This window comes from Chrysemys picta, chromosome 1, assembly GCF_011386835.1.
Source record: "Chrysemys picta bellii isolate R12L10 chromosome 1, ASM1138683v2, whole genome shotgun sequence".
NCBI lineage: Eukaryota > Metazoa > Chordata > Testudines > Emydidae > Chrysemys > Chrysemys picta.
This window is the reverse complement of record NC_088791.1, coordinates 295,255,560-295,269,672: the sequence shown is the minus strand read 5'-3', so window position 1 is coordinate 295,269,672 and position 14,113 is coordinate 295,255,560. Positions and strand designations below refer to the sequence as shown.

At 38.0% G+C, this 14,113-nt stretch overlaps 1 protein-coding gene across 11 annotated transcripts in view; it reads left to right on the top strand.

The window, feature by feature from the left end:
• Positions 1–14,113, top strand: part of ZC3H13 (zinc finger CCCH-type containing 13) — a 57,228-nt gene that overhangs the window by 22,917 nt on the left and 20,198 nt on the right. For 6 of the 11 annotated variants that reach the window (XM_065581222.1, XM_065581221.1, XM_065581220.1 and 3 more), the window contains 8 exons: positions 2,527–2,635; positions 4,096–4,235; positions 5,062–5,219; positions 6,647–6,844; positions 8,349–8,522; positions 9,446–9,756; positions 10,970–11,434; positions 12,826–13,008. In XM_065581222.1, coding sequence (XP_065437294.1) covers positions 2,527–2,635; positions 4,096–4,235; positions 5,062–5,219; positions 6,647–6,844; positions 8,349–8,522; positions 9,446–9,756; positions 10,970–11,434; positions 12,826–13,008 — 1,738 coding nt within the window. The remainder of the gene's footprint in view (positions 1–2,526; positions 2,636–4,095; positions 4,236–5,061; positions 5,220–6,646; positions 6,845–8,348; positions 8,523–9,445; positions 9,757–10,969; positions 11,435–12,825; positions 13,009–14,113) is intronic. The other 5 variants (XM_065581225.1, XM_065581223.1, XM_065581227.1 and 2 more) reach the window with 1 other exon arrangement.

Below are 14,113 nucleotides of genomic sequence, written 5' to 3'. Positions count from 1 at the left end.
GTAATAATAGCAACAATGCAATTTGGGCTCCAGCAATACACGAATTAGAGATTTAGGCAAGGTATATCGCATACAGGTTTTAATTTTTGGAGGATAAAACGTTCTGTCGTATTAACAAGTTGTGTTGGTCTTCAGGCCTTCTGGCTCATATTAGTGCACCTGCTATGTTGACAAGTTACTTTGTATATAGGCTTTGAGAAGGTAGGGCTGTATTGGAGTCAATGTGTGGAGGATCTGCCAGTATATGTGCAAACTTCAAATTGCTAGTTACATCCACTGTCAGATTTTTACTGAAGCATCAATGTCACATTCCATTAATGTTGTTGCTTAATTAAATAGCAAGTAATTAATGGTGAATGTAAGCAGCCAACATTGTGAAAGAGGGTGTTTGCAGACTGGATGGAAAAGAACCTAGGAAAATGAAGAATCTCTAAGGAAAAAAGGCTGTAAATGATGTTCGTTCATAGAATTGCACAGCTAAGAGATTTCTATAATAGGGCTCTGTCTTTTTCAGAAATGTGTATTTTGGCTGAAATGTTCCATACTTGGCCTTAGACCAGGTGCAATTTTCCTTTGAAAGCTTGATAAGTTATTGTCAGATGCTCAGCAGGTGTGAACGTGGTGTAGTACCACTTATGTCTATGAAGGTTTGTGATTTGCACCAGCTGAGGATGTGGCCCAGCCTTTTTGAGATATCCAACCATGAATAAGCAAACTAAAACCAAGCCCTTCATATAACACATGCTGCTTTTAATTACGTTTGACCTGAGTTCTTAAATGATAATTGCCTTTGACATGTTTGAAACAATGTGTCTGAGAAATAATGTGTATAGCATTTGAGAAAGCATTTCACTTAACTTTTGAACAAGGCATCAAAGAGAGAAACTTCAGATAGCTATGCATTGAAATAAACATATTTACATATTTATTTCAGAAATCACAAAGCCAAATAAATTCACAGTACTTTCACGTGGTAGTGCCTTTTGTAAAAGAAAAGACATTTTTCTAGAAGATAAACTCTAGGAATTATTTTGGGGAAGTTCTATGCCCTGTGTTATACAGGAGGTCCCGCTAGATGATCATAATGCTCCCTTCTGGCCTTGGAAGCTATGAAAATCTTAACTGAGACAACATTTAAAACTATTAATGCAAAAACCAAGAAATAGAATTTTGTGCAGTTGGGAGAGATTATGTGATCTTATTTCCTCACTGTAATTCTAAGATGATGTTTGAGGTCTGAAATCAAACCCAGTTCAAGCTGCCAATAGAGAGAAATTAAGTGTCCTAGTTGGTTTCTGGGTAACTTTTTTTTTTCTTGTGACTAGACAAGAGCTCTATAAGTCTGCAAGAAGGCCCATAAAAAGAGGCAGAATAGGCACCGCATTTGCAGGAGGTGTAGGCAGAGGGAAAGTGATGGATCTCCAGTATACTTCTCTCTCCCCCTCCTCCCCCGCCTCCCCAAAAAAATGCTCTGGGAAGGGTGCATAGAGAGAGTGCAGCTCAGGAGCAGCTGTCATTGGCTACTGGGATTGGGTGAGCGGAGAGGAGCAGCACAAGGCCAGCTGTCTTTTTGGTGACCTTAGAATTTCTGTAAGATTGACTCTGTTTTCCTTGTGGATCCATGGGGTTCTGTGTCCTTACAGTAGGTAAAAAGACTTTAGTTTGTTTAGGCCAGTAAAATACGTAGTTCAGATGTAAAGCTGTCAGGAAAACTTTAGCATATTATATGTTTTTAATTCCCCACCCCGCCTCCATACAGGACTTTCTGGTATTTTCCACAGTCTTTAGCCTCTAAGGCACTGGTCCCCAACCTTTTTCGTCTGGTGGGCGCCGGACAACGAGCCACAGTGGCCCACGGACAAGCATCCGCCAAAATGCCGCCAAGAAGGAGCGTCATCAAGAACCGTCGCCACTGAAATGCCGCCGAAAATCAGCGGCATTTCAGCGGCAACGCCTCTGGATGACGCTGCTTCTCGGTGGCATTTCGACAGATGCTCGTCCGCCGGCCAGTACATGGGTGCACATAGATGCCCCAGCAGGCGCCATGGCGGGGACCACTGCTCTAAGGAAATAGGCAGTTAGTTATCAATTGTCAGTTCAGTCCTCAGGAGCTAAATTGTAAAATGCACATAACCATTCTCATTTAACATTGTATTACTCTTTTTCTAGCTGTTCTAATAATACTTTTTAATGTTCACTAAATTTCTCATATAAAAATTTCTGGTCTTTAAAACCGATCTGCTCTTTTTTCAGTCTCCATTGTAAACATCACTTTCTTGGCCTACCTTTAAGTCTTTGACTTCACCTGTATAAATGTTTTTCCTCCCGATCCACTGATTATATGAAATTACATTAGAATATTTTTCCAGTGTAATTGCTTCTTAGCTAAGACGACTAATCAGACTAAAGAAAACAATTAGTTTGTGCTTTATAGAAAAATTTTGCACAGTATTTTAATTATATCTACTTCTGCAGGCTTCTGTTTTAAAAAATTGTTACTCTAATTCAGCATTTTTTCCCCTGTAGAAAGAGTCTTCAAGAGGAAGGCATAGAGAGAAGGAAGACATCAAAATTACAAAGGAGAGGACTCCAGAAAGTGAAGAGGAAAATGGAGACTGGGAAACCAATAGAGAAGGTAAATTGAATTCAAGTAAGGCTCTCCAATTAATCTATTACAATATTCTAAATACTACAGATTATCAGTTTGTAGGAAGTTTTGTCCATAGCAATGGACTGATATGTTGACTATTCATGAATTACTGATGAATAAGGATTGTTTCAATTTATCTGTGGACAAGGAATAAATCTAGTGGTTGGGTTGGACCAAGTAATATAATTAGGCTTGGCAGAATTTGATTTTTTTCTATACTTTCAGTAGATATTGGTTTATTTTTAAGCGTTTTTTTAAGATTTGTATCTATTTCAATTTAATGGCAGTTGACATAAATATTAAAAAAATTAAAGCTTTATAACCATTAAAATCACAAATTATCACAATCACATGTCAAAATATATAAAGTAAATATCCTTAAACCAAACTCTTTGTAAGTTCTCAAGGAGCATTTTTCTTTCTTTGCCTATCTATAAATTTTGATTATCAATAGAAATATATTTGGTTTGTGAAATCAACATTTACTCACATCTACCATTAAAAATCTAATCCTTCCAAGATAAATATGATGCAAAACAAGAGATTGTTACTGTCTGCCCTCTCTCTCAATCTGTTTTGAAACTTGATGAACAAGACATCGGTCATAGAATTGTTTGATCAGTACATAAGCAAAAAGAAATTGGCCCTCAGCCAATGACTGGCTGGCAGGGCCTTTAACAACTAGGTCACTGGTTCAAATCCAGCCTACATCAGTTGTGGCTGATTAACAGCTGATCAGTGAAATAAGGTGTGTTTACTCATTTAAAATAAAAAAGGACTCAATTTTACAACAATTTTTACATTTGCCTGTCTCATTGAGCACAAAAACTAAGTTATCTTTGCACATAGCCCATATAGATCATTGTTGAAGCCCATTGTCAGGGTGACAAAAGAAAGCTTGCTACTTGCTACTGCTCCTTGTTCTATGGTCAAAAAGAGGATTTTGGTATCCAGGATGTCAGTCACAAACAGTCATTTTTTAGCTTTCATTTAACTAAAAAACTGTACTAACTGTTTTTTTTGGATTGAGACGGAACAATTCTGGGGGAAGATCACCACTTCTATTTTCCTTTGTTGGGGGAGACAGTTGACTTGTTCTGACTGACTATGAAGTTATCCTGGTTTCCAGTGAACTTAAGTGATATCTACGTGACTATGAAATACTTCATGCTATTTTGAATAGTTGAATATTTTGATGTGTATTTGCTTAGGAGCCCTAGTTATGGCCCAGGACCCTGTTTTGCTAGGTTCTGTACAAACATAGGACAAAAAGACATTGCCTGTCCCAAAGTGCTTATAATTGAAGTATAAGGCCTGGTCTACATTAGAAAATTAGGTCTGCATAAATAAGTCACTCGGGTGTGATTTTTTTTTTTTTTTTGAGAAGTATGACTGTTTAAGACCACTTATTTTATATATTGCCTGTGATCTTTTTTTAAATAAAGACTCTGATAATGGAGAAGTTAATTATGATTATGACCATGAGCTGTCTTTGGAAATGAAACGTCAAAAGATTCAGAGAGAACTCATGAAGCTGGAACAGGAAAACATGGAGAAGCGAGAGGAAATAGTCATTAAAAAGGAGGTTTGTATCTTGAAAATAGGCATGTGTTCTTATAACTAATCAACTGCCATTTTATGTCCTTAGAGTCCTAATTGTTTTCTGCATGACGGGAGCCGCTATGTGCTACCATGGGGCAAATGATAAATGACTGGGCGTAACTTTACCAACATAGGGCTGTATTCTGGCTAGCCTTTCTGTGTAGGCAGGGAAGGAGGCAGATAGGAGAGGAACTTTGGGGCACAAATCGTTGGGACACTCAAACTGGCTGTCCCAAAACCTGTGAAGTACATGTGAGAGCGGTCTTCCCCATGTCTGCCCACATTGAGGTTTAGGAGCTGTGAATTTATTTCATATGCTTCAGTCTGGACCATTTTGTCTATGCCAGTCCACCACCTGCCCTCACTATTCATATTACACTGGCTTTTATTAGGCATAATCTTGGTGGGTGGTTTGTAACTGGAAAGAATATGCCTATTTGGGGTGTGGGACCTTAAGAGCCAGAATATTTGGGCTGTAGGTAAATCTTACTGGAGTGCAATTTTTCAGGCTAACTTTAGAATGTTAATTAGAACCATTTTATGGATATGAATGTAATGATCTGTTAGGTGTCATTTAATTATGTAGTAGGTCATTTGTGCAGAATTTTCTTTAAGATCAGCTTTATTTTAAGATATTTTAATACTAATGTAATTAACTACTTCTGCAAAAAATGTGCTTAGTATGTCTGAGGTAGATGGTGTGGTTATTACTATCTAAAGTTTGAATGATATTAGGATCCTTATTCAGGCAGGATACACATACAGCACATGAGTTTTTGGTTGTAGTTTAAACTTTTTCTTTATCCAAGATTTCTCCAGAGGTGGTTAGATCTAAATTATCACAGTCTCCTTCACCAAGAAAATCTAAATCTCCAAAACGAAGGTCAAGTCCCAAATCTTCATCTTCAGTTAGTAAGAAAGAGAAGAAAACTTCTACAGTGTCTTCACCGCTGTTGGACCAGCAGAGGTCAGTAGGTAGACGTACATTATGGTTGGGGAAAGGGTGGTATGTTGATACATTATGAAATGTTTCATGCTAATCAGTGGATATAGATACTCATTTTCATTGTCCCTTAAGGTGTGAATTCAGTGTACCAGTTTTGAAACTGTCGATTTTTTTGCAGAGTTCACAAAAATCCCTGGGACAAGGCAGCGTATATATGTCTTCATTGATTTTAATAACTTTTAGATTGTGCATTGAACATTGTTTCTTTAAATGACGTGAACTGCATAGAGCCTATGAGATGCACTGGAGAAATCTAAATAGAAATAAAATTACATTTGTTCAATGGTGTGGGGTGTTGGTGGTGGTTAAATGCAAGTTAATTTAGGCTAGAATTGAAATTTTGCAGTTTGGGGAGTCAGGTGTTCTGTTGGCACTACATATTGCTGTACAAGAGATATTACTTGGCCTTCTAGGTTAAGGAGTGACCTGGAGAGTTATAGCACTGGGAAAGGGAGACAAGAGAGGGGGTGAAGTAGGAAAATCACAGGCTGTTACAACTGGGCTTCTTGTCACAAAAAAAAAAAAAAAAATCAATTCTCTAAAAAAGACCTTGCTGACTCTAGAACCTGGGAATCCATGTTTAGCTCCATTAGCTGTGAGGAAAAATTACAACGCTAATACAAGAACAGGCACCTGTATTTGTCAAGCAACTTGCCTTTGAAGCAAGTTATGCTTAAATAGGGGCACAATACTCGTAAATGTTGGTTTTGCTGTAAAAGATTAGTATAGGGGATTGCTTGCTACAGTGCTTTAAGATGCAGTGACATCTAGGTTCTAATATGTTTGTATCTGTTTGTGACTCACTTATGAAAAATACATATGGGTATAAAGAAATATCTTTACATTTCCTTGTAATTCATGGTGGAAACAAAATGTTCAATATTTATTCATAAAGCTCCTGAAAATATGGTAGGATGCTTTACATACAAGGAATGAGTGATCCCTACCCTAAATAGCTTAAAATTTGAGGCACTGACCCTGCACTGTATTGTGCACAGATGTATTGTATTCAATTGCAGAATCTGGACAAGAAACAAAGGATTTTGGTGTTTTGATGCATGCCGTTTTAAGGGCATTGTAACTTTGGAAGCTGTACTTACACATTTGGGAGCAGTTCCAAATTTTGCAAGTCTGTTTCAGAAATAAGGGTTATAAATTCAAATGGCCATGGGAAACTTCAAAGGAGAGCTTGACATTAATTTTCCTTTGTATTCACCATTCAGTCAGTACAACTGCAAATGCCACTATCTGCTGATGGAATAGAGAAGTCTGCCCCAAAAGCTGCAAAGCGCTTAACTCTATAAATTGGTGCTGCTAGTATCTGAGAGATTAACAAATATTTTATTTAGTCTTTTAAATAGCTTTTTCCGGTATTTTGATACATTTAGGAGTTCCAAAAGCACCCAAAGTAAAAAGAAGGGTCCTCGTACGCCTAGTCCACCTCCTCCAGTACAAGAGGAGACTCTCCTGGGGAAAAAGCATAAAGAAAAACATAAAGCAAAAGAGCGTTTAGAAGAAAAAACTAGAGAGGGGAAAGAGAGAGGACGTGACTTTGAAAGACATAAGGAAAAAAAAGAGAAACAGAGGTGAGTTCTGTTGCATTATTAGGTTTTTAGCATTAATGTAACCTTGCTTAGGTTGTCTGCATTTCTGTTAAATCTGTAGTTCATATTGCACTAAATAGAGAGGGTTTTACATTTGACTTGCTGCCAACTTTCTCTGAATTCATTAAATATAATAAATGCATCATATAGTGGACTAATAAATTACAGCTAATAGAGTTGTCACTTGAATAAAAATAACTTGTTGAGATGCCCTTCTGAAATAACTGTCATGTTTTCCATCAGTGAGTCAGACCTTGACTGGTGGTCCAGTCCAGGGTCCTCACATCTTCATTCTAAAGCCATAATTTTTCCATTATACCTTGAACTTCCCCTTGTAGAGAAACACTACTTCTCTTCTTCAGAATATCAGTTCAGTGGACCCGTGAAGAGAAAACACTATTATTCTGCAAATTGGCCATTAGGAGGCATTCTCCTCTCCAGAAAGCCTCATTTAGTAAATCTAGTATTTTAGTAATGCTGTTTCTTCAAAAATTGCCTCTTAAAAGTCCCTACCTTTTGGGATGCTTACATCCAAAGGTGGTTCTATGTATTCACACTCATACCTGCCCACCTTATCCATCCTAAAACCTATATGTCCACGTGGGGAAGGTAGGTCATATTCATTCTCTCTCTCACACTCACACACACACACATGACGTATAGTGGTAAGTTTGCTACTACTTTGTGAAGACTAAGGAGTTTAGGAAAACCTTTACATTCTGTCATGAGCTGATAAAGTAAAAAAGACTCAGAAAGGTGGTTGGATCTGAGGCAGTGTTATGCCCCATTCCATAATTAGTGTCAGAAGGTCACAAGCCGTAGTGGGGAGCACTCAGTGCAGCTGTGATAGAAGCGGGAGTGTATTTGGCAGCCTGTGTGCGTGCGGTACCATGATAGAAGTAGGTACTTCCATGGCAATGGCTGCAGCCTGTTATACAATTGTCAGTGACCTTTGTGTGTGAATTTTTAAGTTACTTAATATTGAAAACAAATACTTGAAATCCTCCTGATCCTTCAGTAAGCCAAATGGCAGTTCAAGATAACAGCAGTATTTTTCTTCCTTCAGAAGTCATCATTAAGGTCCGAAAACTTGTCTGAACTTTTTTATAGTAAAGTTCTGATTTTACAGAATTCATTAAATTAAAGCAACAAAAAGAACAAATTCCCTATTTTTGTATTGACATCTAGCTGCTTAAAAAATTACAGATAATCTAGGGGGTTCAGGCTTCACCCTGTTTGTATTACTTTGAAAAATATATTAAATGGGATCTTCTGGAACTAAATAAGTTTGTAGATTGTGTAGATATTAGATTTTTGAGCACTATATGATGAAGGTAATTTCATATATGATGAACAAACTATTCTACCAGAAGTAATTCTTGATCCGGTACTACGGGTGTGGTCTTGGAGTTGACTTTAATTGATTGGAGATGTACTGATCCCATATTGTGCATGCTGAACAAGCTGCTACTTGTATGTTTCTTAGAGATCCTTCAGAAGGCTCCCATAGACAGAAGCGTTCTCCTAGTCCTGCTGATCATTCTGGCAGTAATTCCTCTCCTTCCAGAGAATATTCACCTCCTACCTCAAGGAGAAGACAAACCTCCCGAGCTCCAGCAAAGTCAACTACACACAAGCATACTTTCTCACCCTCTCGCAGGTGGGAAGTTAATAACATAGTTCTTATTTTCCGAAACAATTCAAATTTTCCTGCCACCTTATCAAGTCATTTTCTCTTTGGTGATATCACATGATATCAGTGTTCTTTCCAAAGGTGTGAGCATTTTGATACAGAATTATTTACCCTAATAGCAGTATTAAAGAATAATCTACTTTACTGTTAACATGAGTAGCTGTGAATCCCTGGAAACTCTTTCTCACCTGCATAACTTTAAGCAGATATTTAGTCTTGTTGACTTCAGTGTGGTTATTCAGGTGAGTAAAGTTATGTACATGCATAAGAGTTTGCAGGATTGGGGCCTACATTGTCTTAGACAAAAAGATAGCTGTAAACTCTTATTAGGATAACAGAAAATTACAAAAACAGAAATTAAGAAGCCAGTGTTACTTGCCACAGGGATGCTGTATATAGCTGTACTTAGAGTGTGCACCCAAGAAAGAAAATGATAATTTGTCTGCTGCATGTTACCAGGATTTCTTGAAAGCACCTCATATTTAGTAAAATAGCTGTGTTGCTGGGGAAGACTGCATGTTTCATAGCAACAAAGTTCTTGTCATTGTCTAATCGAAGGTGCTTTTTTTTTTTTTTTTCTGAAATGTATATATTTTTTTACTGGATGACTTGCTCTTGAATATTAACTAAAGATTAAACTAGGAATATAGAGTGGTTCTAACAAACTCTTAAAGTATCTTTATTTTTGAGATAACAGTAAATATGCATGGGAGAGAGGAGCAGTTTATATATTTTAGAAATAAGAATTTTATTTTCCAGTTGATGGCTAGAGGGCGGAGACTATAGAAATAATTTTATTTATTTAATGGATTTTTTTTATTGAGATTTTATTATTTTATAGTATCATAAAAAACTGCATGTTGTGGCTATTTTAATGATGTGTCTTGCAGGTCTACTTCCCCACCAGGGCAGCATCACTCTCCCATATCATCAAGACATCACTCCTCTTCATCACAATCAGGCTCCTCTGTTCAAAGACATTCCCCTTCCCCCCGCCGCAAAAGAACTCCTTCTCCAACCTATCAAAGGACAGCTTCCCCACCTGTGAGGCGTTCCTCCTCTCCCTATCCCCCGCGCTCTTCATCCTCTCCTCAGAGGAAGCGAAGTCCTTCAAGACATCAGTCCCCAGGGAGAGAGAAGGGGAGGCATGATCGTGACCGAACTTCACAATCGCATGATAGACGCCACGAAAGGAGGGATGGTACGAACAACAATATGTTTTTCAGAAACATGTTACATTGCCCCCAAACTGTAGTTAGCTGACCATTAAAAAACCTGATTATTTTAATCATTGTCTCATCTAGATGTGCTCCAAGCAGTTAGACAACACATTGGTTAAAATGCCAGCAGACATCTATGCTAGCACTCCTGTTCCCACTGTATCGGGTATAGTGCAAAGGGGAGAGACTTTAACAAGAATGATAGTGTAGGCAAGGTCTCTTTCACTGTACTAGGTCTCACCAGTATATGTGTTAAAGTCCAGAATGGCCTTCATTTTTTCTCTCTAGTATCTAATCACCCTTTTCTGTATATGGCAGTGGCTGCACCAATCGTAGTAGGATAGTGGTCTTCTCTCAAGGTGCCAAATATCTGCCAGTGAACCACATAGCCTATCAAGTCTGTTGGGCAATTTTGGTGAACAAAAATGCCATCACCCCCAAACTTATGAAGAGAACATTTGTCAAGTTTTGTAGACCAACTATAAGATAATACAATGGAACCCCATTTATCTGACCCTTCATTATCTGTTTCTCCATATTAACCCAACAACCAGTGCGCACAGGTCTAGAAGCGGGTGATCTCTCTGGTGGCCGCTAGATGGTGCTGTAGTCTCACACTTTCCCATTTTCTGGATTAGCTGAACTTTTGGTTATCCAAACTGGCCCCGGTTCCAACTAGATCAGATAAATAGGGTTCTGCTGTATTTATAATAGGAACATATTGTGAATAAATAAATATTTTAAAAATCAGGTTTCAGTAGTGAGAGATCTTAACAAAGATGATAGCATAGATGCACTCTGAGCACACTGTCAAGTGCATAAGGAATTGAAAAGGGAAATTACCACAAGAAAAGTACTTGAACTCAGTACTCTCTAAAAGAATATGCTCCTGGTCCTAAAATTATTGCAGCAAATCTTCGTCCTAACACATTTTGAAGTTACTGAATCTCTAAACAATGAAATGTGATACTTACTAGATCATAGATTCAAATCCATGGGGGAGATTTTTCTAAAGCAACAAAGGTAGTTAAGCACCCAACTCCAATTTGTGCCTTTGTAAATCTCTCCCCATAGGCTTTTGTGTAAGAAATCTAATTCGGTTGGATCATTTTATATCCTTTCTACTTTGGATTGTTAGAATCCAATATTGAAGACTTTAATCAAGATGAATATTACATTTAATTTGTTTTCCAGAAACTAGAGGAAAAAGGGAAAAAGAGAGGGAAACCAGAGAGGAACGAGATTATGACCAAGAGCAGAGTGCCTCCAGGGATCATAGAGATGACCGAGAATCTCGGGATGGAAGAGATCGGAGGGAGACCAGGGATAACAGAGACCGCAGGGAGCCAAGGGAATCCAGGGACACTCGAGACTCCAGGGATACAAGGGATTACAGCAGAGATAATAAAGATAGCCGTGATCAGAGAGACTCACGTTCTATACGAGATACCCATGACTACAGAGACAGAGAGAATCGAGATACCCATAAAAAGGAAGACCAGTATCAGGAGGAACCACGCAGTTATGGAAGAACCCATGGCAGAGAAGACAATTCCCGTGCTGACACACGGAATGAATCCAGAAATGAGTCGAGAAATGAAAGTAGAAGTGACCGAACCGGCAGAAGTCGAGGCAGAGGTCCAGAATTATCTGACAAAGGTACTATATGATTTATTTTTTCAATGTCTGTACTACATTATTTGATAATGAATTGCTGCCAAATAAGCATATGCTGTTAAAGCAATCCTTAAGTGGTATTTTCATTAAAATAGAACTGTTGTTGCTTAAATGCATAGCACTCCTCTGTTTTCCATTCATTAAAACAGTATAGCATTGGCATCCTGCCATAGTACTTAAAAATCCTGCGCCACTCTGTTTAATGTATCTGCAACCTTAGCTGTTCCCAAGGGCCATGAAATACAAATAAGAGCCTGAAGTGTAATGAAAGACTAGCAGAGGCAGATTCTCTAGTCATATGCATTACACAACCCCTCTTCCTTCTGCTCAAATATGCATGTATAGCCAGGTTCAGCTTCTCCCATTTTTCTCACGTACGAAATATGTAACATTTTCTATGGCTTTCCAAAACCCGTTCCATTGTAATTTGTATTTGAAGAACTGTTAATTCTTTTATATTATCACCATTTGGTCATCTGTATTGTTTTTTGCTTTGGTTTCTTAGTTTTAATGTAACAGTTTTCTTTTTATTTTCTTTTTTAAAAGCTTCCAATAATTTTAAAACAACCTCCTTCATATCTTGACTGCTTGGTCTGCACATTTCCTTCTGCACAATGTCTGCAATCTTATATTCTTCTAAGGACAAATTTCCGCCACCTCCATGCTACCTTATTACCAGTCAGAAAAACCCATATTGTAACTAGAGCAGGGGTTGGCAACCTTTCAGAAGTGGTGTGCCGAGTCTTCATTTATTCACCCTAATTTAAGGTTTTGCGTGCCAGTAATACATTTTAATGTTTTTTAGAAGGTCTCTTTCTATAAGTCTAGAATATATAACTAAACTATTGTTGTATGTAAAGTAAATAAGGTTTTTAAAATGCTTAAGAAGCTTCATTTAAAATTAAATTAAAATGCAGAGCCCCCCGGACCGGTGGCCAGGACCCGGGCAGTGCGAGTGCCACGGAAAATCAATTCGCGTGCCACCTTCGGCACATGTGCCATAGGTTGCCTACCCCTGAACTACAGGAAGTTGATTTCTCCTGAAAATAGAGTACAGTATTCGGGCATGGTGTATATAATTTTCAGATGCCTAGAACTCAAGTGCAGCATCTTAATTCTGGTTTTGGTAGATTGTCATCTCATTATCACAAATGTGTATCAGATTTGTTAACTATAAACTTTTAAATCATCAGGATGGGGAGTTGAGCATTAAAACAGTTTCCTATGTCAAATAGAGTTTAGAATTTAACTTCTGTTTCAATGGTATAATTAAATGAACTTAGATATTTTAAATCTTATAGTTAATTGTTATAAAATGTCAATGGATTTTCTTACACGTGAACTCTTATGGCGGGTGGAAATGTTTTCAATAGGAAGTCGGGCAACCAGAGGGTCTCAAGTTGACAGTCATAGCAGTAGTGGCAATTACCATGATGGCTGGGAATCACGGAGTAGCTACCCTGACCGAGACCGCTATGACAATCGAGAGCAAGCAAGGGATTCATCCTTTGAAAGAAGACATGGAGAAAGGGAAAGACGTGACAACAGAGAGAGAGGTATGCAAACATGCATGCACTAATTCAGAAACATACAGCTGACCTGATATTGGAGTTTCGCATCAGTCTTGTTCTGAGGTTAACAAAAATTGACATATCTAGTACAAATGCTCATTAGCACAGCTATATAATAGATTCTCCCACCTACCCCCCTCGACTGGCTTATGGCATTCCCCCATTGCTGTTTTTATTCATTCAGTATGTTTTAAGCAAACAACTTTGGGTGACTTCAATGTAAAATGAATAAGTTGAAAAGAACTGCACATTTTTCTGTTTTAATTTTCTGGAGGATATCACCTATTTATATACATGAGCATGTGGCTACTGTCGCATTTCAATGCAATGTTACTTGTTGATATAGAATCATACAGACTATTTTTTTTTTGTCTTAGTATTTAAATATGCTGTTGTGAAGGTTTAGCTAACCTTGACTGGCTACTAAAGTAAGGCACAGTATAATACTGTGATTAATACAGTATGACATTTTATTGACTTGGGAATTTAATATTGATTGATGCTTTGCTGTGGTCAGTGTCAAATGGCTAATAAATCTTGATACAGATGCTGGTGAGGATGGGGAGAGTCCATGTTTTTATAAGGGTCTGCCATTTTGGGCTTAGCATGAGACATTTCATTTTCATAGCAGAAAGAATGCTGAAGTTGTCCCTAGGGAGTTCTGTTCTAACATCCAGTCAGAAGAGTCATCTTAGAGTTGGCTTCTGAAAAAGTTGGCTTGCTGACTTCCTCAGTTAGCAGAACAAGAGAGCTTAATTAAGGCAAATTCAGGGTTTAGGGACAGTGAGGAGAATAAATGTAAACGTACAATGAATTTTTGGTCTTCAGGAAGGTTTTAATTGTGTTGAATGTGGCCATTGAATCCCAGATGCTGCCTGTGTTCATTCCTTTAAAAAGGCATGTTAGGCACTACTCTGCCAAGTTTTCTTCTCTCCACAGAACAGCATAATAAGTCATGTCTTCTGTTCCTGTGAAAAGCTCTGGAGGTTTTTTTAACTGCTGCTCTGCTTTAGTTTTTCTTCTACCTTCAAGGAAGGATTTTGTTGAACCTAATCTGCATCTTCCTTCTTGTCATTAGCCTACAGACTGC